General features: G+C 43.4%; 1 protein-coding gene across 1 annotated transcript in view; it reads left to right on the plus strand.

Moving 5' to 3' along the window:
* Positions 1–2,134: 2,134 nt before the first annotated feature.
* Positions 2,135–27,362, plus strand: part of col4a6 (collagen type IV alpha 6 chain) — a 108,528-nt gene continuing 83,300 nt past the window's right edge. The window contains exons 1-2 of the mRNA XM_022761308.1: positions 2,135–2,233; positions 2,399–2,444. Coding sequence (XP_022617029.1) covers positions 2,223–2,233; positions 2,399–2,444 — 57 coding nt within the window. The 5' untranslated portion in view covers positions 2,135–2,222. The remainder of the gene's footprint in view (positions 2,234–2,398; positions 2,445–27,362) is intronic.

Genomic DNA, 27,362 nt, shown 5'->3' on the forward strand with positions numbered 1-27,362 from the left:
TATTAAAAGTACTTAACCAGTAAAGTAAAAGAAAAGGTCAAAAAGTGGCATAACCAAAACCATGAAAGCGTACACTTACCATGCAAATGAAACTGTAACTGTCCATAATACTTAAAAACTTTTTGGGATGTTTGACTGTGATTTTATTGGTGGTATAAGTATTTATTAACACAATAAATACTTATATTATCACCAATAAAATTAGTTTTGCTTTGTTGATGGTACGATGTTGCCCAGTCGTCTGGACGATTGCATTTTGAAATCTTTAAATCAAGAAGCACAATGGAAATAAGAATCAGGCTTCATTGTCTTCTCCTTCACATTTTTGTTTGTGTGTGAATATTGATCGAATGTGACACATGCACATCTCCGTTTGTCACTCGGCTGGTGGAGCGAGGCACTGACGCTGGCAGGGTTAACGGTTCCATTCCCACTGATAAGGCAGGGATGTGACAACACAGGATTATGGCTGATAGGATTCATTGTGTTCTCCTTCAAATTTTTGTTTGTGTGTGATTATTGATCAACCGGACACATGCACATCTCCGTTTGTCACGTCTTAACTGTGGAGACCAAGCTTTGCATATTACGTTTCTTCCACCTTATGAGTTGAGAAAATGTTGTAACTGTCTGATACTTTCATGCAGCTCATCCTGTTTGTGAGTTGCCAATGTGATCATAAATTCACCCTGAGGAGTCATTGTTGGCTTACTTTGAGGAAAGTTTTGAGACATTGAGGTTTTTTACGAGGCGGTGAGTTTAGGGTCAGGGTAAGAACTGGGAGTATAGCTATTTAGGCAGCAATGAAAATACATAATGTGTCTGCAAATTATACAACGCCTGATCGAGCCTGATGAAGGTCTTTGACCGAAATGTTGCAATAAATCATTCAATCAAAGTTAGACAGTGTGCAGTATTTTTTTGATTGCCACTTTGGATCCACTCAACCTCTTCCTACGCACCTGAGTCACTAAATAGATGTGCAAAGTTTTCTCCTGTTTTGCAAATTATATGACAAGGTGCGAAACTAAAGAGGCCCCAGGTAGGATCCTTGGAAACGAGCTACGGGGAGACGACAGTTTACCTTCATCTAAGAGTCCACATGCAGCTGGAGCAGCAACATGAGCGTCATTTTAGCAAAAACCTCTCATCAGAAGAATGAACCTGTTGTGATTAACAGCGGTGAAGCCTCACTCTGGTCGTGTTGAACTAAAATAGAACATTAACGAGCTAAAAGAGGACTGTTTGCAACTTGAGTAACTCAGTGTCTGTGCCATGTTCAGAGTGGAGATCAGGACAGAGTATAGTTCAGGCAAAGCTTTTTAATTTTATTTACTTAAAATAGACATGACCCCCACAACACAAAGCCAAGATGACTTGCAGAAGCCATGTTTGTGACCTCAGAGGAAAAACTTTCATTGTAAACTCATGACATCCCACACAAATCTCATGCAGATTAAATAAAAGTTATTGTTTAGTAACTAATTTTATGTCTCTATAGAGATTGGCAGGATTCATTTATTGATTATATTGGTGCTAATGTTGCACAAAATTTCATTACATTCACTTTTTATTGATTTTATATTGATTTCACATGAAAATCAGTAAAGAAAATGTATCATAATTGAGTATTATGAACATAAAGTTACTTACAATAAATAATTCTTTTTTATTTTTTTATTTTTCATGGATGAAAACTGGGATTGGAGACTCAACACTGCTCGGGACTGCATGTGTCTCCTCTGCAGGAACCGAGCAGTGAGCAGAGGTTCTGGTGTCTGTGCATGGCTAAAAACCTGCTGCTGTATAGCCAAAGGTACGGAGGCATGAATGACATGTGTTGGCCCCTCCTCCCCTTCTGCTGTGTTGCGCTGCTGAGTTGAAGCGCAACAGCCCGGAGAGCGCAGCAGCGACTTCACCGCTGCAACTTTGGTGAGTTGGATAAGCTCTCATATTATGAAAAGAAATCACCCAGAAAGCGAAGGGGTTGTGTTTTAATACTCGGAGGTGTGTGTGTGTGTGTGTGTGTGTGGACAGTGGAGGTTTGTGTGTGTGTGGCGGTGGGACTACTTTATCTCCTTCTTTCCCTGTGTGTGTCTCCGGGTAGATGACGGGGTTTTTTTTTGGAGCTGTCGATGTGCGCGTTTGAAGTGCTTTGCTGGTGAAGACAAGGGGGATCGAGTCTCGACCTACGGTTCCCTCTCTGCCAGTCGGATCAAAAAATGAAATTCCTGTAAGCATTTTTTCCCCCCTCCTCTTAAAAATCTGATTTCTCCAAAGTTTAGTTTTCGGGTTCGCAAGCTGCCGCTGCGGCTCTGGGCTGCATATGAGGCCAAATCCGGCGCAGTTTACCTGCTGGAGAAAAACACACTAACGAAAATGTTTATTTTCTTGGCAGGATTTGTGTGGTAGCAGTCGCCTTGGCGGTGGGATCTGCGCACGGAGTAAGTCCCATTTGTTTACTATTACCCTCCTTCAGGTGAAGTGCACGGCTCTTCACTCGGTTTATTTATAGCGTGGATGCAAACTACCAAGCTGAAAGTTTTTTTTTTTTTAAATGTGTTGTTATGCACTGTGACCGTCTAATTGCTGGAGAAGACACTTTTCATGCACGTAAATGGCTCATGTGAATCAGCAGCTTGGTCTAATACGACTAAATGGGGAGCTCACTGTGCCTGAAAGCCACTCAGTTTGAAACAGCAGCAGCCTCTTGTTGCTTAAATTACATGCTGATGTGTCTGCAAAGCGACTTTCATTCCCACGATGTCCACAGCAGACACCCTGCACCCTGCACCGGTCTTTTACATGGGTTTAACTCCTCCATGCGTCACGTTGTGGGTGTCTGCAGCCTGCCGCATGAGGAGACACACAACTCTGAATTATTTTTTTTTGTCACTGTACAAAACATTAAGGACACTCCAGTCAGATGTTTCCCTCCGTTTTGATCGGAAATTAAAATTCCAGATGTCTTCTAACTATACGGATAATGTTTTTTTGTTTTTCTTTTAAAGCTTTGGCTCATAAGTCTGTATTTATGTGTGGCCTGAGGGAGTGAAAAGGCAGCTCATATTTGAGTGGGCCCGCTCAGTCATTTGCACTCCAAACCCCGCCCTGCTGAATATTTAGGATATGGAGATTTATTAGGGCAAGAAGCCACACCTATACAAGTATTCCTCAGCTGAGGGACACATGTACTGCAGTGCTAGTTCAATACATTTGCAGATTTCACTCTTTAAACCTTTTTTATTTTATATTATTCCTCAGTATATTATGGTTATTTGAAAGTTTACCCTCAAGTGTTTAAAAACCAATTGGATTATGGGGAAAAAAGAGGCTGAAAACAGGACCGTGTTTCCTGCAGCTGCACATGAAAAGTTAGCATTTTAGAGATTTATGGTTTTCACATGACATTGATGACTGAATGAACAAGAAAGCAGGAGCAATATGGCACAGAAGTGTATAAAAAGAAGCAAAAAAAAAAAGAAGCATGCAGCAGCAGCTAAATGTACAACAGAAGAAGAGAAGAGTTACTACAGTGCAGTTGACGGTGTGACGGTGCAGGATATTTGTTGGATGCAATTTTTCAAGCACAAAATCAACTGTAATCCTTCCAAATGCCTTAGCAGAGGGAATTGAACCATTAACCCTGCCAGCGTCAGTGCCTTGCTTCACCAGCTGAGTGACAGGAAATGCTAGTGAGGTCGTCATCAGCTGCGACAGAGACGCTGACTGGGAACATTAAAGCGAATTGGCATCAAAAAGCTTCCTGCGTCTCAATGGGACTCAGCTGATGGAGCTGCATTGACTTTGAATTGACTCCTCCACCCACTTCCCCACCTCCCCGTTGTCCTGTGTTGTGCGCGTGTGGGTGGCTGAGTGGATGGATATGCGTGTTTGGTTGAGTGCGTGACAGATGAGTTCATTGGGTGGTCGGGGTCGTTGTAACCTTGGTAACCGTGTCTTTGGTCGTCACCGTGGTGCGGCAGCGGCGGCCCAGCCCAGAGTTAGTGTGTGTTTTCGGGCCGGACCAGATTATAAAGTTCATTACCTTTCTGTGCTGCTGTACACTGACACCAGAGGAATAGTTTTATTTATCAGTATCGGCAGATGAGACTAAACACAGACCCACTTGGTTATCTTTCACTGGAAATAGCGTAGCATGCTAGATGAAACAGTGATGGCTTTGCAGGAAGCATAACGTGCAACCAAATCAAAATAAAAGTTTGCTTATGACTCTTTTTTTTTATAAACCTTTATACAGACACCATTTTAAAGTGTCATAGGCCTCTATCCTCATAAGTGCTGTAAAAATCGTCTATAATAATATCTTTAGTATTTTGACAGACAGATTGTATTTTCTAATGAGTTTCCATTTTAGCATGAGGGGATAGCGTAAGGAAAACAAGTACAAAAACAAGGAGCGGCGTTAGCATTAGCAGCTGTTTACTTAACCAGTCTTAACAAGAGCTTCAGCCATTGTTGCATTCACAATATAAGAGGTTAACGTATTATAACCTCTTGTATCTGAGCAGCTCTACTTCTTCAGGGTAGACTGAGCACTACAGTGACTCTGTGTTGGAAAGCGACAAGAGGGACAGGGGTTAGCTGGTTAGCATGCTAACTTCAGTAGAAGAAAATGAATGGTAGAAATAGAGGCAAAACAAGAGTCAACTTTCCACCACTGGAGGCAGCTCTTGGTGAGTAAAGAGATTAAATATTATTCTTCTAGACTGGTAAGTAAACAGTTGTTGATGCTAATGTTAGCTATGTAGCAATAGCTAAACTTACAAATAGCTACTTAATGTTTCTTTCAAAAATGTTCTTCTCCAAATTTGTAACACAGCTGTGACAGCTGAAATGGAAAAATGTGGTTTTGCCATTTTGGACAAAAATTGTTTAATTTTGTGTTCAGCTTGTTAGCTAGCTAACCACAGTATGTGTTAGCTACTGTTTACCGTCTACTTAGCATGTCTGGAAGAAGCTAACGCTGGTTTTAGGTAGGAGTCAGTGTGTTAGCATTAGTTTAGTTTGCTAGTTTGCTGGCTAGTCATGATGCTAAAGCTAGCAGTGTTAGCTACAAGCTAAAGAGCTAAAGACACAAATGTGTATCGAGCCACATTAAACTACAGTAAATTTGGAAATGTGCATCTTTATGGATTACTCAGCTTTATTTATATCACTAGTAATCAACCGCAAACCCGTACCACCACAATTCTTTTAGGTATCCCTGTCTTTTTTTTAAATTTTTTTTAGCCTGATTCCAGATTTATGATGCTGCAATGTCATTTTTGAGAATAATGCTTCAGTGAACATAAAGAAAGAGCATCTGTAGGAACTTACCCAGAGTGTCTGTAAGGGCTGACACAGCTGTTGGCACAGGGAAAACATCACACTCAGGTGAGGAGGAATGGTGAGGAGAGGGGAGGAGGCGTGACGGGAAGGAGAGGAGGGAGTCAGAAGTTTTGGACCAAATGATTCTGTACGACCTGGGCAGTTAGAAAAATGTACTCTTTACATTTTCTTGTAAGAAAACTTTGAACAGGTTTGACCTCTCGGATATGTTGCAGGAATGGATCTATTTGCAAATTTAAGTTTGATTTTTCAAACCTTAAAGGACCACAACAACTTTATTTTGCAAGTTTAAACCATTGCTGAATGCGTGTAATACAGTTTTAGATGTTTGGATGTGTTTTTCTTACTGTTCCACACATTTTTTTCTTTTTGACAATATGATCAATAGCTGACCACATTAATTTGTGTCAGTTGTTGTGATGTAAAGTAGAGGCTAGAGGTTATTGAACTGATTGAATCCTTTTGGTTACAACAGTCAGAGCACAGCTGAAAGTGATCATTACAATTTCCCATAGCCCAAGGTGAAGTATCATGTGTAACATTAAAAAGAAAAGCATCAAATCCTCAGATTTCATTTTTGACATTTATGCTTGAAAAATTACAGAAGCTATTGATCGACTGTCAAAATAGTCATTGGTTGATTTTCTGTTCAGTTGATCAACTAATTGTTTCAACTGTAATTTGTAGTAATTTGGGCTAAAAGATGCCACTTGTACCATCGTTTAACGCAACTTCATTGTATCTGTGGACACAAACCATGAGTCGAGGCGATATTACTTCCCCCCCGCACCCCCCCTGTTGAATTCCTCCACAGCTTGGCAGGACTTGTCAGACTATCTCCCACTCCCCGCAGGTGCTATAGGCTGAAACATTCCAGAAACGCTAAGTGAGGCGACTTGATCACTGCTTGATTTGTGGTTGCATTATTACCCCCTCACAACCCTCTTTCCTATCACTTTTTGCCCCCGCTGCTTCCACAAGTCAGACAATTCATTACAGGCTGATTTATGGTGTGATTTGTGAGCAGTGGTCCCCACAACCTCTCCAGCCTCCATGTGGTGTCACAGCCCATTCCTTTCTGTCTTTCTTGTTCTTAGTATTTCTTTAGATGCAGCGAAGGAGCTGAGAGGATTGGTCGATTAATCAAACTGACCATTAATTGCAAAATAGTTTAATAACCCATAAAACAAAAATACCAAACATTCACTTCTCCTGCCTGTCTGTATGTGAAGATTTACTGTTTTTCTTTGTCACATAATTGAATTTTTTTAGGTTTTAGATGGTTGTTTGGATAAAACAAGCAATTTGTGGAATAGCGCTTTGGGCTAAGAAAATTATTTATTTCATTATTTACATATTTTTCTTGACATTTTATATCCAAAATGGAACAGATTCATCAAGAACATGTTTGGCAGGTTAATTCATAATAAAAGTAATTGTTAGTTGATGTTGTATTTAGGTGCTTCTGATTCATGACGTGCATATTCAGCATTGGCTAAAAGTTTCACTTTTTCTTAGCTGCTGGATTTTCTTCATTTTCTTCATTTCTGTAACTCCCCCTGTTGCACAGCGGAGAGTTGGTTAAAAAATGTGCCTTCAGGACATAAATAACGTCAGTTTAGTTTTGTCACACTTCATGTAACCATAGAAATGCAGGTTTTTTAGAGCTCCTGTTAGCTAACTTGTGCTAACATGATCGTAAAGCCCAGAAAAGACAACAAATGAACATTAACAAGACTTAGAAAATAAAGTTTGAGAAACCACAATTAAGCGTTACTCTTTCAATTTTTGCCCTGAGAGAAAAAAAAGAAGGTGACAAGCAAAAAAAAATAAAATTGACCACATGATTGTAGCGCAGAGAAAGCTGTCAAGCCTAATTAAACATGATTTATGACTGAACTGTCAGGTAATAAATATTTCAGGGGTGTTGGTTTAAATATCAGCATGTTCCTGGATGTTAAGCGATGGCAGCAACTGAACGGTGGTTCACATTCCCCGAAGGCTTTTGCCTGAAATCAAGAGTCAACGCTGATGATCTGGGTCAGGAGGAGATTAAGTCGAGTTTATGAAAAGGTTCTGAAGTTGTTTTGAAATGTGATAGATAAAGGGCCGCTACCGTTCATTCACTTTCGTCCCTGCTTACTCTCATGCTTTTTTTCCCCCCTCCAGTTTCACTCGACTTTTACCGACCAAGGAAGGCTGAAATACTTTGTCAGTAAAGTGCATTAGGAAACCTGTAAACCACACATACTAGGTTTAACATACCGTTGAAAAGCCCCTGCTGTTCCACTCCCACGCCCACACTTAAAGCTCTGCTACCTGTGTGGTGCTCGCATGCACTGGTGCATGTTTCCCCATCCCCATAAAAACCTATGTCGCTCTTGTGTTTGTGTACGTTAGCAGTGCAGGTGGGATGAAAGACAACTTGAGCTTGGTTTTCCTTTGGGAAATACCCTCACCGAGCTATGTGAGAGGGCACACTGGCTTTGGGGCTATTTATTGCCACAGCAGTGTAGACTAGAGAAAGCTAAGACAGGGGACTCCCATGTGTGCAACCAGATATCAGTTATGCAGAAAGAGACGTTCAGGGTAAATGCACTGCAGTTAAATACATGTGGAAAACTTGAACGCACCACAGGGAGTCCGAAAGTAGCTGTAGGAGTCTGAGACTTCTTTCAGAATCTCTAACTGTGACTCTCTAGAAGCAACCACCCATTTGGACGAGGCCTCAACAGATTTGCATGCCTTTTAGCATCTTATTAGGACTGCAGCTAATGATTGAGTTGCTTCTCAATTACTTTACTCAATTGGTTAATTTATAAACAATGAGAAAATGATGAAAAATGCCCATCCCAATTTCCTTCAGCCCGAAGTCACACCTTTAAATTGCTTGTTGTCCAAACCAAGAGTCCAAACCCCAAAGATGGCAGTGGCAAAATCTGACATTTGCTGATTTAGGTTGAGATACTTTTAGATGTATTATATGTTGGAAAGTTTACTGCAGTATATCAGCTTATAATCAAACATTCATCGCATCTCATTCTTCCATGTTTCCTTGTTTGTTGGTTGAGGAATTACACATTTAGTACCTCAGTCTGTTACAGTAGCATTATGAGCTCTCCATCTTAAAACAAAGCCGTCCTCATGAATGACACTTACCTTCATGATAATTAGTCGGGGGCCTTGCACAGGCCTGTCTGGGGCTCTGGCTCTGAGGAATGTTACGCAATCTTTGTAATGCTTGAGAACAATTAGACGTTTGTGAACGCATCCAAAAACAATAGAGTGACAGAGGAGGGTTGGCGTAACATCTGTTGACAGATGCTGCTTTCTGCCCTTCCTTTCACTTCCTCTTATCTGGATGTTGGACTCTGATTGATAACAGTGTTTCCATCCATCCATTCATCCATCCATCCATCCATCCATCCAAGGGTTGTAGTGATTGTGTTACCAATAGACATTTAATAATATGGTGGTGGCAGATGTTAGGCCGTGTGGATCTTTTGTTTATCACCTCATCTGGTTGCCTTTTCTCTGTCCTTTAAGTGTAATTGATCTTTCTGTTTGTGTTTGTACAGTCATGGTCACAGACTCTCTCTCTACCTCTCTACACTCTACAAAAAAAGGGATAATCATGTAGTGAAAATCTGATATTGTGACAGCTCCAGTTAAAAGGCATGAAAAGTCTTTTATGTTCGGTGTAGCATCTCGTGCGGAAGGATTGATACGACCCCGTGTATCGATCGTCTGATGAAGTGATTTAGCTTCTAAAGATGATTGACTTGTCATCTGCTTTTCCTCTTTATTTGACTTTCTCGTATAGTTTTACTCAGTGACTTTGAGGGTCTTGTATCAGACCTGTGATTGAGATCTGTGTGAGTATTGGCAGCTGTTTAGAGACTCTTAGCCGTCTCGCCACATGTCACCACATCATCAGCTTCCATCTGCCGAGCCTTGGCACGGCCACTTTCACACATCAGACCCCCACCTTCTCTTCGGACGAACCGCACGCTGTCAGTTTGTCCCCCGATTGGTCGCGGTGAACTCCAGAGGTCAGAGGTCGCCCGAGCACAAAGGCAGCGGGGGTTCGTGACTGCGCCGACGGCTTCGCATTCCATCGCCCCGTTCTCCAGATTTGTCCGTCGCACTTTTTGTGTTTTGCTTTTTCGGCCACTCGCGAAAACACAGAAGATTTAGAGGGAGAAGGAGGAAGCAGAAAAAAAAAGACAGACATGAGAAGGGAGGGAACGGAGGGGGGGTTATTCTATATCTGCAGGCCTTTGGGAGGGGGGGGGTTCTTTAGGTTTGTCAGAGAGGAGCTGAGGTTGGGAAGTGTTTGGATGGTTGGATGCTCGGTGGGAGTGCTGTCTTAGCTTGTTCGACGTGCCCGGTCCCTTCTCCTTAATGCCATCGCTCCCCTCAGGGCTGTTTGCACTTCAGAGGGATTAGACCTCCAATCTACTTCTCCTCATTTGTTGGGATTTCTCCTCTGGCTTTCATTTTTCTTTCCCTTGTGTATTTTGTCCCTTTCAAACTCCACACTTGTTGTGACACCTCAATGTTGCCCCTTCCACTCCCAAAAGCCCCTCATGTCTGTGTTAAATTTGGACAAATTTGGCAACAGGAGTTGGTAGAGACCAAAATTGAGCTATTAAGAGTGTGAATATTGAGTTCAATTCTTGAGGTGGACAGATATGAAATGAATACTAATGTTGCTACCAAAAAAATCTATTAGTGCTTCTAGTCACCTGTGATTCACACCAATCAGCGTCCAAGGTTTCAGTTTTTTTGAGTTATTTCTTTGAGCCAGGTTCATTGTGATTTTCCAACCACAGAAACCTTGTATCCCTGATGTCAATTTTAAAACAAACCATGGCAACTTTACCCCTCTGAGGACTTTCCATTTGTTTTGAAGTCAGGAAGCCTGACAGGTTCAATTCCTGCTTTCCTTTGATGCTCCACTTTTCCCCTCTGCAACATCATTACTTTGGCATTAGACGCCGACATCAGCCCTTTAAGTCAAACATTTTGCCTCTTCACTGCAATTATCATATGCATGCCTGTGCAGAGGGGAACACATCTTCTTTTGTTTGTCAGTTTACTGTGTGGTGTTGGTCTGAACAGCCGACCCTGTTGGGACAAGGTGTGCGTGTATGTGACTGAGTGGCTTTCTAATTACCATCAATGTTCTTTAATCGAGACGTTAATTACATACCCGAGTCCCCATTAATGTCATTGTTGTGGGTAGGAAAGGCGCAGGTGAAGATATTTGCCCACTTTGTGGCAGCTTGATGTATCTGGCCGGCAGCTAATGTAAACCAAACCAAAACAAATGTGTGCACTGCAGCTTTTATATCCTGTTTAACTTTACCTTTAGCAAGGCAGTGTTAACTTAAACTCTGCTTGGCGAAAGCTCTGTTTGTCTAATCCTACAGAGGCACTGAAGTATGTTTTGTCTTTCTTTGCTTTCAGTGCTTTCACTTGCTAGCTTAGAAAAAGAGTTAGCAAGCTAGCTAGTTAGCTAGTTAGCTTTTGAGACATATAATGGCATCACTTTTTTGACTAGAACAGCAACGAAATGTTAGCTTTTGATGTTAGCAGATTTTTAAGGATAGAAGACAAACTATGGCGGCCATGTTTGTGGAAGAAACAAATGACATCACTGGCTTCAAAATGAGTGAAATCAACCATTTTTTTATTGTCTTAAAAATGAGATTTTCTAGATCTTAGCACCCTGTTGCTATGACTATACTGTGGTTACTGTCCTGTGAGAACCACATATTTCCAAAATGTCAGCTGTGTGACTTTGCATTTTTAGCTACTCCAGTGAAATTTAAATTCTTTTTGTTTTTCATCGTCACCACATTTGTGAGATACACGGTTTTTCATTCACGGGTGGGGACAATGTGGTGAACTACCTTCATTTTTCGCAGGAGTATTTTTGCTAACTTTTTCCGTAGTTGACATCAGGGCAAGTTTCCCAGCCGCCCTGGGCCCCGTATCCATGGTTACGGTATCCGTGCCGAGGTAACCCCAGGCTGCAGCCTAATGTCCCGCTGTGATAGGAACACTATCATTGGCACATCAGATGTGTCAGTTATTGTGTGCTATTACCGCCTCACTGTGTCTCTGCCTGTCCCTGTAATTACGGATACCTCCGCTCTGTTTTTCCACCTCTTTGTCTCACACTCATCCTTCACTCCCTCGTCTGTGCCAGCCAGGTAATCCAGGCAGCGAGGTAACTCCCTATCTCCCTCCCTGAATTTCTTATAAATGACATAACTTGGGCACATCGGGTTCCTTCTTTATTGGATTTCTTGCCCGTGATGCCAGCTTGTTTGTGTTTGTCTCGCTTCCTCCTTTTTTAGTCATAACTTCAGTGAAGCAGCTGCCAAAGTTAATGATGCCAGAGCTCTGAGGAAAACACTGCCTGCGGCTATGGAAGTGCCACAGCTTATTGCTGTATGAGCAGACACATCTATGAAGGCAATAACTTGTAGATTTAATACCTTAAAACACATTTTTATACATCTGGCTTCTTGTCTGACCACAAGATAAGTTGCTACTTGCAAAATACTGTTCCGCCATGTTGCCATCAAATGTTTTTATATCTCGTTAGTGCATGTTATTTTACTGGAAAGCAATTTCTTGTGGAAAGATGGAGTCAAATGCAATAGGGTGGACAGAAAGGGGTGGAAAAGAAAAGCTATTGAGTGAAATTGTGAAACTTTCTAGTTTCTCCTGCAGGTTTGCAGATATTAGAAGCAAATACACAGAAATCAGGTGTTCTGTGTGTTGTGTCATGTTTGGTGTTTCTCATATTTTAGTGTCACATAAACGGACGCCCTCTGTGGATTTACAGCGACCCACAAAGATCCTATCGGGGTGGTCAAGCCGAAGAGGAGGCTGTTTTTCTTCACTCAGCACCAACTGAGTAACCTTCGTCAATCAGCGTGGTCTTGCGAATGGTCATAAATCAGAGGGACTTCCCAATTTGTCTTCTAGGCCTGTCCAGAGGGGAAAATACCACATCAGTCAGGTGTAATTTACTGTGCTTTGTAGCCGAGTGTGAAGCAGTCACCCACGCCCTGCAGTTGAACCCCCACCAGCACCATTCATCATCTGTGACGCCGCTGATGAGCAGCAGTCAGTCTTTACTTTTTTAGATTCTAACTCCAGCACCAGCTTTTTCATCTTGTCAGTATTTCATCAATAAAAGTCTTGGTCTCTGGTCCTGTAGCTTCAGTGAACATGTGTATCCCTCTTCAAGGTATTCCTTGAGCGGATCTCCCACAGCGATACAGAATCTTGTTTACGAGGGAGTAGTGGCCGCTGTTAAAGGCCTCGGAAGGGATATTTTCAGGGACTGGGTCGCTCTGTCCTCTGGCACGCGCCCATAAAACAACCTTAGCTCGCTGCCTTCACCCGCTCTTGCTCTTCCTCGCAAACCCTGGCCCAGTTTCTCCTGCGCTAACTCATACCTCATACTTGGCTGAGAGACCGTAAGCAAGCGTAAGACAACTTTTGGCAGGTGTACCAATACTGTCACATGTAACAAAGAGCTCTTGTTATCTGTTTCTGTGCCCAGTCTCCTCAAAGCACTGTCTGATTAACCTGTTCAAAGAGCTGAAGAAGTTCAGCAAAGCTTGACAGTAGCTTTTATTAGCTTTTCACAGTGTAAGAAATACATTTTTTAAATATAATTAGGAGTGAAAAATGTGTATATTGCAGCTTTTAAACACAGAGGCAATTAAAAGCGCCAATGTCAGGTATAGAAATGCATTTAAATAACATTTAAAAGTACATTTATGTGTAAAATATGAAATTTGATAAATTCACATGCTTTTGTTGAAAATGAAATAAAAAATAGGCAGAAAAAATGACTTTTTGTGCAAAGAATGAATAGGCAAAGAATATAGTTTAAGTACAGTAATAAATAGTCAGAAATGCACCTCAGTTTTACCTATTTGAAAACTGCTGTCACGTCGTTTTGTAACCTTGAAAACCAGTTAACAAAGGTCGGCCATCTTCACTCTGCGGCGTAGTGTTCATTGTAGCGCCGCTGACTGAAGAGCCCTGCAGCTTAGCACCACCTGGCACCGTTCCCTTCAACTTCACCCTGAGCCCTGTGCACTTAGCTTTAACTCTATTCATTATGGAGTGAAGGGCCTCAGCTAGTGCTCTGGCTCCGTTCCCTGTTGCCCACCGTGGCCCCAAATGGCCACTAATGAGGGGGGACAGATGATCATTGTGCCAACTGCGAAACATGGCCGCTCCCGGGGGGCGTTTTTTTTTTAATCTCACATTTAGTCTTATCGCATTAATCTGCAGTAGAAACAACTGCTAATACCTCTCCTCGTTCCCAAAGTAGCTCTCAGTGCTGTACGAACATCATCTTTTTGTGCTCTAAGCTGTAGGTGTCATGTAACTGGGGTCAGTGTGTTTGTCAACAGAGTGCAGTTGCCCCCCCCCTCCCTCACATATTTATTTAGCCGGCTCCTCTTGTTCCTAAAATAGCTCACTCACTCACTCACTCACTCACTCACTAGCTGGCCAGAGAGCAGCTTCAGCCGTGTGTGTGTGTGTGTGTGTGTGTGTATGGGCCAAGTGGAAGAGGGTGAGGCGAGGTTTCATTTTTTCTGTGAATGGTCAGTGTGCGAGAGTGTGAGTGTGTGAATGTGTGGGACAGAAAAGAGTACAAACACACTACTTACGAGAAGTTTTTTTTTCTCATGACTTCACTATCATTTACACCTTTCTGCCGTGTTTGCTTTAGATAATATTCATTTGAGCAAAGTTACATCACTCACAGTAAAAGTTATTGATTCGCTGATTAGCTTTGGAGCTGGTTGGAAGAAAAGGAAGACAAAGAGGACAAAAAAAAAAAGTTTATTTGATTAATCAATTCATCGTTTTTCCATAAAATGTCAGAAAATAAAGAAAAATTCCCACCATCATTCCTTGTATTGTTCGACCAAAAGTCAAAAATCCAAAGAGATTCAGTTTAAAATCATATAAAAGAGAGAAAAGCTGTTGATTGACTAAACCATCAATCAAGTGATTGTTTCAGCTCCAATTTGGTTAATTTTCTCACATTTTAGACCATTTCTACTTTGTACAAGTCTGACCCAGAATTCTTTAATACCTTGGCCAATGTAATTTCACACTCTGTAAAGTGATGATATCAAATATCAGACTGAAACTCAGCTCCAAAAGTGGGTCAGGAAGTGAAGAGACTGACTTCAAATGTTCCAGAAAAAGTACAATCAAACTAAAAAAGATACGAAATGATCAAATCAAATGAGTTATTTCCACTGGAAGTTAAGAGAGGATGAACTGAACTGAGGACAGGACGGTGAGAACAAACATACCAAAGAGATTTTCTCTTACCTGATTAGGTTAACAGAGAAGACATTTATTGCCCCTCTGGCGATGTACCGTATATCTTGTCAGCTTGTTGCAGTTGGCAAGCCCTCACAGCAGCCCATAGGTATGCGCACCTCAAGCAGTGACACGATGCCATACTTTGCTCAGCAGGTCGCCGTCTACGCGGCTCTCAGCTGAACGTGTGATTGACGGTGAGCGATTCGACGTTTCGACATATCTTCATTTGACATGTACCGTGGCAAATGGACGACGGGATCACTTCCATTACAGTTGCATGGCATGAAGTACGGTGTGTTTTTTAATTTTACAGCGCTTTGCATGCCTCCTGTCACGTCTTCCTTTATCTCATATGACTGGGTTGCTTCACTGAACGGAGACTGTCGCAAATCTTTTTAAACCTTATTAGCTATTTGACATCACTTGAAGATTAATGGCTTGGGGGTGGGGGGGGGTTTGCTGTTTGAACACACACACACACACAGTCGATAAGCCCAACCTATAGGGATTGAAACCTGCAGGGCCAAACACACTGAAAGACATGGTGTTGCTCGTCGTTTCTGCAGGGGAGAAGATGAGGTGATACCGAGTTTGAGTGGCAGGAGTGTTTTAGCACTTGTGTGTACTGTGAGAGAAGTTTCATAGTGCCAACATTTTTCACTCACACTCCCTCTGCAAGGACAGAAGTTTTCCTGCCCCCTGATTGTAACTTTCACTCCTTTTGTGAACTTGAGGTCAACTGGAGGTTTACAAATCCTTTTTTTTGCCAACTTCATATTTGTCTTTGTCACGCCTGAAACACCTTTTAAACAATGACGTCAGGGAGGGGTGATAACTTCTACATGCAGCACATTTACCCCTTTCAGCCTGTGTAATGGAACGAACAGGTATTTGCAATATTTTGTACACAGCATAAGCTTATTAACTGCATATTTCAAAACAACCTCTGCTCCTATAGTAAAGAAAATCTCTTCATGGCTATGTTGACCTTCAGACAGAGCCTCGAAACCTTCTGCAGCTTAGTTAAGATAGAAGTGAGGTCAACCGCGTAAAAGCTGCAACGATTGGTCGATGAATCTGCAACTATTTTGATAATAAATTAATCATTTTAAATGATGTTTTCACGTAAAAATGCGTAACCTTCGGCTGATCCAGCTTCTCAAATGGTGTCCGACAAAACAGGACATTTGATGAAGCTTTTCGTGCCCCTCTGGACGAAGCACAAATATTAGGTGAAACACACTCCAAATCCAGAAACGCAACAAAATGTGAAAAAACAAATACAAACAGGGAAATCCATGCAGAAAATAGTCAGAACACCGGGGGTGTCCATCAGGGTTTATGTACCTAACCTGGCCAAACCTTTTGCTGTCAATTAGACTATTTTTCATTGAAAAAGTCTGTTTATGGATCTCTGAGTAAAGATTATTTTGCCACAGTACGGAAACCACCAGAGTCATTGGTTGCGGTCGTAGTCCTTTTTTAATTTGGTTAGAATTGGAAAAATCAGATTCCATCTTGGTAATGATATATTATTTAAAAGCTGGCCATTGGATTAGTTTAAATTAGTCTGTTTTTGACTTGACAAAGTGAAGCGTTACTGAGAAGCTGCTGACATTTCAGCACCTCGAGGTTCCTTTTCCTAGAACGTCGGGCGGGCGGGCGGGCGAGCGCCGCAGCTCTTCCTTCAGGAATGTTCAGGCATTCCCGATCCCACCGGCATTCCCGATGACATTTAGGATCCATTGGAATCCGTGACAGACAGCAGGGGGACAGGTCTGGGCCTAGGACCCATCAGCCTGTGAGAGCTAATAGCTAATGAACCGTTGCCAGGGGCGACATGAACATTCCATGTCATCGCCATAGCTACTACACTCCCCGCCCCTCCTCCCTCTACCACCGCCTCCTCCTCCTCCTCCTCCTCCTCCTACCCCCCGCTGCCCTCCAGCTCCTTGAAGAGGTCGCACACCTGTCTGCACCTCTCTTTCCTCTCCACACCCCCGTTCTTTCCCTCTCTTCCTCTTCGCCATCACCCTCTCGCCATCCTCTCCCGTATTCTCACTTGAACTCAGTGAAGCAGCTATTGGTGATTCAAGCTGAAAACACAGGTGTATTTTTTGTCTATTTTTTTTAATGTCTCACTACTTTTAGTGAGTAAGAGGCCACTGGAGTTGGTGTTTAGTCTCACAGATGTTTTGTGTACTCTGGAGTATATTCTCACGTGAGTCACGAAACATCACTTGACACTACACCGTCTAGTTATTTGTAACTTACAACTAGTTATCCCGCGATGTGGATCACTGAAACCCCTCGTAGACATTTCACAGCGTCTCTTTTACTCTACTTCATTTTGCTTTTCCCCAAAACAAACGGTCGCTTGTTTAGTAGATGAATTGAATATTTTTAAATGACTACAATACCCACAAATCCCTCTGTGTGGGAACCTAATTCCCTGGGTCACTGAAAAAAAGCTGTGAGGGGTCAGAGTCGGAGCTGGAGGTCAGAGGTGACATAGCGCCAGCAGGTTAGGCTGCGTGGTTTGTAACTAATGTTGCACACAAGGGTCGCTGTTAAAAGGGCAGGACTTAAATTACATAACGTTACGTGTTACCTTCAGGAATTTGTCAGAGAGACAAGAGCACACATGCGTTCGTGGATTTGAATCGTACACACGGCACGTCATAAAGGCAAACAGCCTGTTGGGACATTTACTGACCTTATCAGAGGTCCTCGTGTCATCTGTTTATTGACTTGGAAGTGTGTTTTTTACTTTGGGTTGTAGCTGATAAGAGGAGAGACGGCTGATGCAGGTGCTGGAGTCACCTGTGGGTTTATGGGAGCGCACTGGGAAGTGACCATGGACTCACCTTTTGACCAGTCAGATAAGAGAGTAAATCTTGTGGCGGAAGCATCAAGAAATATGGATTTTCTTTGAGCTGAAATCCCAAAATGAGCTGTCCAGCAGCTGGAAAATGACACCTACCTTTAGACAGTTATTGAAAGTGACAGTCTCTGGCTGTTTAAAGGGCTATTATTTTGTGAACAAAAGACCTAAATTAGCCAGCATTCTTTCAAAAGCACCGTAATTTGTTTAAGCACCGTGATTTTTCAGCTGTCAGTCTTGGCTTCTCTCTGAAGAGGAGGAACTCTTGTCCAGACTTGATCCACAGCCGTGGATCTAGAAAGGATAAAGAAAAGAAAAAAAAAAAATAGGTGGACAGGTGAAGCTAATGCAAGGTAATGGTCGCTTCAGCTGGCTGAAGTGACCGTGGACGACCTTAAGATAGAAAGGTAAAACTGAGGCCAAGACATGTCGCTGCGAAGAAGGTACTGTCGAGGTCAAACACCTGGAGGACGTCTGACCTCTCTACAGACCTAGAGAAACGGTCGTGGACTGACCTTTTTCGTTGGAGGTCTGCAGATAGCATCGGTCGAAGATGACAATGATGAGTCTCTGGAAATGATTTAAGGCGTTATGACTCAGCAGACGACACTCAAGGCTGACCGAGGGTTGTCGAGGTCGCAAGAAAACAGGTTCCATGGCCCGTTCTGTCGAGACGGAGTTTAAAGAAATGTTCTGGCGTCCGTCCGTCTCACAAGATGTTCCACGGCCCAAAAGTGGACTGAGAAAACCTGAAAGAAAATAGAGAGGTAGATGTTGAGAGGTAAAGAAAAATACCAATATATTGCAATAAAAGAGTAGAATGCTGTTTGTCACCCCTCGTTCTTTCAGCACCATAACCTTGTCAATAGAAAGAACACAAAAAGAAAGTGAAAATGGGGCCGGGGCCCCCCCCCCCCGCGCCCGTAACTCAACCCGCTATTTACGACCAAATTAAACCGATGCTCTGCCTTCCTTCTTCTTAACAGACTTTCCCATGACGCTCTCGCACATCATAAGGTCATTGTTTACGCCTCGACACTCACTATAAGAATCCAAGATGGCCAGCAGTCCTGCTTCCTGTTCTTGACGTGAATCACTGCTCTTGGTTTTAACTCGTTACCCCTCGGTGTAGCCTTTCAGTGTCGTTGGGTTCGTCCCACACTCGTTTTGGCAGCTTCATCCCACAGTTTAACATATTGAACGTTTGGAACAGAAGACTCCTGTGTTTGTTATTGAATATAAATGTTAGCTTTGGCAGGTTTATGCAGTTTTAACATCTGTTAGTCAGTTAATGGTCAGTGTAGGTGGTCAGTTTTATCTTAATGAAAACCAACAGTGTTTTAATCCCAGATTTAAAGAATACAATCGTAACTTTAAAGTCTTGTGTCCATATGTGGAAACAAGTTTTGCTTGTCGTGATCATACTGGCCATTACATGAACCTTTCCTAATGTGCTTTTAATGAAAGTGATGGGGGACGTTATTCTCCCACAATGCAATTCACAAAGGAAATGGAGGAGCTGCTCACAGCTAGAGAATCAGAGCTTAATCGATTAGCCGATCGACAGAAAAACAATCAGCAACTATATTGATAACTGATCCTGTGTTTTCAGTTCAGTTTCAGTGGCTGTTGCTGAAACGTATCCTTCGGTGGAGCAGGTTAATGTGCGGTAGCGGCCTAGTTGTGCATTTACTCGGCTGGCCCCTCGCTCTCTCTCCCTATACTGACCTAATGTTGAACGTCCACTGAGCATTCCATTCCTTCCACTTGTCCCAACCTCTCCACAGATAAGGTCAAAGGTCAGCTAGGAGAAGAGAGGGAGAGGGGCGGGGGGTGTTGGTAGGTGGTTGGCAGGGAGTGTCCTTTATTTTCCCTGTGTGTTGTGTTAGTTCGCAGGTTCCTCTGTGCGTTCTTGTGTTAGTTTTGTCTTCAAAGGCCAGTCGTTTTTCACGGAGCGAGGGAGGGAGAAGGAGAAGGAAAGAGGGGAGAAAGGGGTGAGGGGCGGGGGATGGGGGGTGGGGAGGATGTTTTTCTTTTTCTGAACTCCCTGGGCATGTGAGTGCACTGACATGCAGCGCTTCATGAGTAGTTAACCCAAGCAGGTGCGTTACTGATTGGCTCACAGGGAAGAGTTTTGCAGCAGTTCCTTGGAAACTCAGTGTTATTATGTAACCTAGTTAAAACGAACCTTTTAGCCTCGGCTCGGATTTCATTTTGAAAATGCGAGAGACAAGAATCACTTTAGTGTCATCTGCAGCACATCCTGTGCACATGTAGTTTCATTTACATTTACATTTTGAGCTGCAGCTCACAATTGATGTAAAAGGTCAGAAAATGATGAAAAATACCCCTCAGAGTTTCCCAGAGTCCAAGATGACGTCTTCAGATATCTTGTCCAAAAGGTCCTTAAGCAGAATAGTTGATTATTTCTCTGTCGGCCGACTAATCGACCTTTAGCTCCAATCAGTTCAGCCCTTTTCAACCAAATATGAGCCCCAGTAACTTTAATCAAGACTAACAACAGTTTGTGCTTCACATTCCTGTCTGCAATTCCTCCATATGTGCAGAACTGTGAAGACTATTTGGAGTTAGTACGATTGCGTATGAGATTCAGTTATCGTACATGACGAAACAAAAACACAAACACGGAGCTGCATCGCTGGTCTTGACAGTTTACTATTGCGTGACCGTGACGCTTGATGGGCTGATAGCATGTTGAGTCTGTTCACTCTGTGTTTTTACATTATAAACCACTTCTTGTGTTTGAGCAGCCAGTTATATGCAATATAGAAAAGTCTTCAGGCGATTGGAAAGCACTACCTCTAGAACAGGGATACGGTTTCCTCTGGTCTAAATGCAGGTAAAAGTTCCCGCCTCATGATGATGATATGACCATAGGTTGTAAACCCCGAGCTCCTAACACCCAAGTAGAACAAAGTGAAGCATTAACGTGTTTGATCCTCTTACTGTGCCGAGCAGACTGAGATCAAACGGCTTCCTATATCTCCACCTTGCCCCCCTGCCTGTCTTGTGAATGAAGCACTTAACCCTCCGTGCTGCATTTCAAAACACTCGTCCCGTTATTTCAATACGGCCGAACCCGAAACGTCTCCTGACCGGGACGTCAAACTCGTACCAGCCGTGTCGCTGTGAATCGCCTCTCGATGTGGCCGCGGCCTGTAAATATTATCTCAGTCATGCACGATATTGTTTCAGCGTCTGTCTGACTATTCGTCATCTGTAAGTGGCTCTGTACCTCGCTGTGATGATGGGTGAGTTGTAATGCCTCCCCAGCGGGACACTTAACCCCCGAGTCGACCTGTATTATTTCAGTTTCAGTTTGATCCAAAATGGTTCCTCCTATGGGATTCGTCACTTCTGAGGCCCCCACCCCCCACCCCCCCTCCTCTTCGTGCGCCACGGCGGAGTGGTGGTTTCCTGTGGTGAAGAGGGAGTCGAGGGGCTGACAGCAGGCGGCTTGTCCAGGCAGGACTCCTGTGGTGTGTGAAACCGCGATGCCTGCCAGCTGTGTAAAGCTCAGCTAAGTCCCTGCATTTCTTTAAAAAAAAAAAAACAAAAAAAAAAAAAACAGAACGCTCTCATTGCACAATGCATGTCCATCATCTGCACATCCCCGTGTTTTCACTGCAGTTTCACTTGTTTCAAGACTTTTCTTTAAAGCGAGTGATGATGTCTTGTTGTTAAAGCAGACCCTTCCACTATAGCCCCTGATTGAGTAAAGGAATCCTAAAGAAACAGTATTTATAAGGAAGAATCAGGTTTAAAAACATCTGGTCTTAACTCATTCCTACAAGGTTTGTCAGGGGTCATCCGTCGTGCCGAACCTGACACAGATCGGACGAAAACACTACGCCAAACTGTTATGGCGTGGCTGCAGTCATGCTAAAGTGGTTAGCAGCAGATGAGATGGTCCCCCCCCCCTCAGATCAGCCCGTATCAGGAAAATCATGTCTTCAGCTGATACCATGTGCTCATGCCTGCAAGACTGACAAAAATCAGCATGGTTGAAATCCTGCAACACAAAAACTACAAGGAAAATCAGTCCAAGTATCACGATAGATTTGTGTTGTTGTTGTAAATATGTGCCCGTCCGTCCACTCCCATCTCTGATGTTTACAACGCGTTTACACATAAACCTTTACGCGGCGGCTGCTAGTCTTCCAGTATACACGCTGTCGCTTCCTACATCTGTGCTTCCAGAAACGGCTTTTAAAACCTCGTGGCTTCAGTAAACTCTGCCGCCTTGTGTACGTGCACCTGTTTATCAAACGCCGCCACCCATAGTGCAGTGCACATGCAGTTCAGTCATGCTTTTAACATGTCTTGTGCGCAGAGGGAGGGAGCTGAGGTTTGATTCAGTGTCTTTGAGCAAGGTGAAATGTCTTTCTAGCTGAAGGGGTTTGCTGGTTTGCGGTTGAAGATAAATGAACCCCCCCCCACAACGAGGGTTGCACAAGGAAAAAGCTTTTAGAGTGCTCCTTAAATCTTCTTGTTGTTCTCGGAGTCAAAAGTAGAAACTACCTTCACGTATCGCCAAAAAACGTGCTGAGATCTTTGTCGATCCAGGACTTCAGTATCCTATTATGCTACAAATTGCTCTTTTCGTCTGTCATCAATCATCTTCCGCTTGATGTATTGTTTGTGGCTCAAACTGTTCAGCTCAGATTGATCGTGACAAATGGGTGAATCATTCATTTTTTTATCATTTTGGTTTGTGGATTACGTCCATGTCAGAACGCTTCAAACTATATCACTCGTCACTTCATCGATGTTAAATGTGATATAGTCCCACCTGAGTCATTCTCTGTGCATGTTTAACTCGTTTCTAATCACCTGTCATCTTGTACTGTACTCTCCGTCCCTCCGTCCCACATCACGCTCTACTTCATATTTCACCCAGTCTGCACGCCGTTCTGCGTTCCCTCACTCGCTCACATTTTAAATAGTAACCGAGTGTGTCTTTAAACCTACATGACGGCACCAGACGGGTGGATATTAATACACTATAGTATAAAGTTTGGACGGGGAGTTTGCACATAAGTCCGAGTTAATTTCTTACTACAAAGTTAATTTTCAACACTGGTGTGCAGCCGCTCATGTCTAAATGTTCCCGGCGATCACTTGGCAGTCGACCGCGTTCATGTATCAGAGCAGTAGATTGGATTGAAGTGTTACTCAGGCTGGCGGCGCTCCACCTAATGAGTAAGATTTTCTCCCAATGTCAGCAGCAGATGTATTTTAATCAGCAACCTCGGACACAGTTTACCTGATGATCCCAACTCAAGGTCAAATTACCAGCTTTTTATTTAGAGCAATTACAGTGTTAGGTTAATGATAACGGGGAGTTGAGAGCAAAGCGCATAAAGGCTCTATCACCTCTAGATCTATGTCCGAGGGATCCGGATGTACAGTAGATCTTCATATCTAACAGATGAGGAGAGGAGTAAATGTTGTGTTGAAACCAGTCGGGACGCCTCCGACATGTTCGAGGCGCTCCCAGAGTATCGGAGGTTCGACTAAATAAAAAATGTCAGGATTTGCAGCGTGGCGACAGTAAAGATTCATTTGCAGCCCTCAGCAGAGCAGTGTACTGCGCCGCATCCTGACACCTGATTGCAATCCGTCCAACATGTGTTTTTCTGAGAAAGGGACAAGTTGTGAGAGGATTACTTTTTTTCCTGGAGCTAGGATAGGAACGCTCACTCTGAGATAAACTGGAGGTTTGATTAAGTCGTCAGAATGAGAACAGAGAGAGACGGGAGCTGTCAATGCTCCACGGCTTATCTCACATCTCTCAGTATTGTTACTCTGTGCTACAGTATCGCTTCATGTCATGTAGAAGTTCGTCTTCTGTCCCTTCTCCCGTCCTATTGGCTGACGTCTTCCGGTCGCCACCGCCGCCGCCCTCACGCTGTAAATGACACAGTGGTCTGTGTTTAACTCACGGAGACAAATGAGAAAAATCTCTGTGGATTAAACGGATCATAGCACAGGGCGCTCCTGCATGGCTGATCTACTATTTGTGTGTGTGTGTGTGTGTGTGTGTGTGTGTGTGTGTGTGTGTGTGTGTGTGTGCGTGTGTGTGTGTGTGTGTGCGTGTGTGTGTGAAGGACAAAAACTTGTATGTGCTCCTGTATTGTCTGTCTGATTCTCTACTTATTCTCCTGTTTAATACCTGTTGCTCCCTGAGTAAGGCCTGTTCCGCATACTTACCTGATGGCTTCTTGGCACAGTGTGTGTGTGTGTGTGTGTGTGTGTGTGTGTGTGTGTATAAAAGTGGACCGTGTGTATCATGTGTTTGGAGACAGGTTTGAACAAAAAGGGATTTGTTTGTTGAGTAGGGTGTTACATTGCTGTTTACAGTGAACTGTTCCTGCTCTGTTCAGTTTAACCGTTCGTCTGCTGAGTCTCTATGTACACGGTTGCCATGCCAACCGCTGCCCATCACAAGGCGAACAAGCGGAGCTGACGTTTTTGAGAGATTCTCACCAGCTGTCTGCCGTGCACGCACGTACGCACACCCACACACACACACACACACACACACACACACACACACACACACATTGTACCGCATGCATACAGTCAGTGAACCACACCGACCCTCCGTTCTGTGTCAGTGTCTCTCTGTCACTCGGTCGTCCCCTTCCTTGACGAGCTGCTGTGACATTGCTGTGGCTTTTCATGTCCAGCCTTCGCACCGCCCAGCCAACTTCCACAGCACATAACTCAGCGAGTGTGTGTGTGTGTGTGTGCATGTGTGTGTCAGTAAGATGACTAAGGAACCATTGGAGTAAACGACTGCTATTTTTAACCTTCCCCAGGTGCAGAGTTTTCACTTTTAGCAATAAGCAAAATGACATGACAAAAGTTCCTTTTAAAAGTGCAACATTTTTCTTTTTTTGTTAATATTTTATTGTTGTACTGTTTTTAATGTGCAGCTGACAGTAAAGAGGCAGATTTAATCATTAAAAAAACGAGTTTATGTTTCTCACCCAAACCTCTTTCATCCACGTTAACTCCTTAGATATGATCCTGAACCACCGTTTACACCACAATGCTTCCAACACTTATCCGAAAAGTGCGGCGAAAAGACGTGTATACGTGTGCAATCACATATGTATAAACACAGTCATGGTTTGGGCCGTGTCGGATGATTCGCTGCGAGTGGCTCATGTTGGTGGTCCCGTCTTCAGTTTAGATGTATTTTGCTTTATGTTGCTGTTGAGGAAGTTTCCAGGAAAAACAAGTGCGGCTGTCACAGAGAGACGTTTAAGGATTACACAAACCAGAGAGCGGGGGGAGGGGGGGGGGTTTGTATATACTGTAAGTTTACCTGAGGTTTGCAGTGTTGTGGAGCTTTAGGTCTGTGGAATGCCATTATGTTATATGGTGACGGATGGCTGTGTAAACAGAGGTGTACAAATAAAGTCGGACTGAAGCCAGGTGGAGGGCTGAGCGAGGACACGGAGTCTTTGAAAATGACATAATTTCACTTTGCTGCATCGTTGATTTCAAACTTAAAGCATTTATGAGCTATAAGCCTGTGAATGGAGTGAATTTTACTTTTTTTTTTTTTTTTTTGCAGCGTTTTGGCTTTGGGAGTCTAAATAAAAAACCTCAGAGTGAACCCGAAACCATCTGATAACTCCTCCACTCATCTCAACCACAGATGGTATTTTCTTTAGCATTAAACAACTTAAGAGATGTTACCATCAGATATCTCAACCAACTCTAAATATCACTTCCCTAGCGCTAGGGGCCACTATAAAAATGCCAACTACTAAATTCATTGCTGCCACATATACTTGAACAGCAGCATTCTGATGCTCGCCCTTACGTGTTCAGTCATGTGGCGTTCCATAGATTTATTTGCATATAATTTTGATGACGAGATTGTACTGTTTGTATCAGATGGGGGGGTTTTATGGGTGTAAATTTTTGTAGTAGTGGTTTTAGATAGTTCCCAGGATCCAAATGAGGCTAAAAGCCTGTTGCATGCTGCGTGTTGTTTATAAATCAAAGGAAATTGCTAACCTTGTTTCTACATGATGAGTTTATATCCAGCTGTTTTGCTCTGCCAAACATGTTTTGTTGGAAATGTAGTTGCTCACCAGAGACATGTTTACACACTCTGGCAATATTTCTTCTAGTCCAGGAAGTGTGACATCCTCACACTGCACAGAAGTCATATAAAAGAAGTCGAGGTCGCCCATGAGGCCCTTTGATATTGCTACTATTGCTACATAGCCAACATTAGCATCAACAGCTGTTTACTTACCAGTCTTGCCGAGAGCTTCAACCAACATTGTGTTTACGAGACAACATCCTCTGAGCAGCGCTACTTATACTTCAGCGACTCGGTATCGGAAAGTGACGAGACGGTCCAGCTGGACCATGGCTAGCTGGTTAGCATGCTAACTTCAGTAGAAGAAAAGTAGTGATAGAGAAAGAAGGAAAACAAGAGGCAGCTGTTGGTCAGTAAAAGGAATGAAGTTTTCATGCCATTTCTTCTAGACTTTGTTTTAGTTCTTTATCTTTGATCTCACAACATCATCCTTCATTTGTTTCTTCTTATCTCTCTTACACTGAGGCCTAGGCCTCTTCATTCATCAGAGTAGGACAGAGGTGTAGGGATGGGGGGGGGGGGGGGGGGGGGGGGGGGTGAGGGTGGAGGAGAAAGGGAAGGATAGCTAGTGTTTTCATCCCGGTCCTCGCCCCGGGGGCTGTGAACTGACAGCTGTACCCGGCTCGTGATGGGAGGAATGTGAGGAGGACAAAAGGCAAGAGGGGAGAGTCTTGGGAGGAGATGGGGGAGGGAGGGAGTTCAGGTAGAGAAAGGAGGCAAACACTTCTCCTCCTCCTTCCTATGTCTTCCATCTCTTTCTCCTAATCTTGGTACGTCTCACACTGTATTCCTCATTTTTGTATTTTTTTTTTCCCTCCCTCGTTTCTCCCACAATTTGTGTCCATTCCCTGTCATCCCTCCTTTCGCTTCCTCCCTTCATTCATCCCAGCTTGTCATTTTTAACCAGAGAACAAGTCGTGGATTGATGTGCCCTATAGACTACAAACACACACATTCCTCAGCTTTTCAAACACACATGTCCGCTCCTCCATGTCCTAACCTGGTGATTGTCAGCGTACGCTCCCTCGAGCGTAGCCTCGCCTTTTTACTGTCAACAAAAGATGTTTAATGAATTTCACCCCTTTTCGGAGGTAAACACGCTGCTTTTACAGTTCCTTGTAACTGCAGTCAAAGGCTGCAAACGACCCGAGACAGGAATTCTTCAGGAGGAGCGTGGAGGAGGAGTGAGAGGAGGGAGGGTTGAAAAGAAGGGCAAGGAGTTAAATGAGGGAGTAGAAGTGGATGAAGAGAAAAGAGGAGGAAAGGAGGAGGAATTGGATGGTGTCGGGCAGGTGAAAACAAGGGATGAGGAATTGAAGTCAAGGATTTTATTTAAGGAGGAGAGAAAGAGAAGTGGAAAGCTAAGGAAAGGAGGCAAGGAGAGGATGACAAGTTAAGGATCTGCAAGACGAGGAGGCGGAGAAGCAGGAAGAGGAGAGGTGTTGGGGGGGGGGGTAACAAATGAAGAGTGGGAGGAGAGTGGGCAGAAGGTGAAGGCTTGTTTATCATGAACAAACGTTTCACCTGACAGAGTTCACCTGTAAAAACGTGTCCGTCGTCTTGTCTTACACAGGAACCTGTGCGCTGTCTCGG

Source organism: Seriola dumerili, unplaced genomic scaffold (assembly GCF_002260705.1).
Source record: "Seriola dumerili isolate Sdu_G_001 unplaced genomic scaffold, Sdu_1.0 BDQW01000393.1, whole genome shotgun sequence".
Classification (NCBI taxonomy): Eukaryota; Metazoa; Chordata; class Actinopteri; order Carangiformes; family Carangidae; genus Seriola; species Seriola dumerili.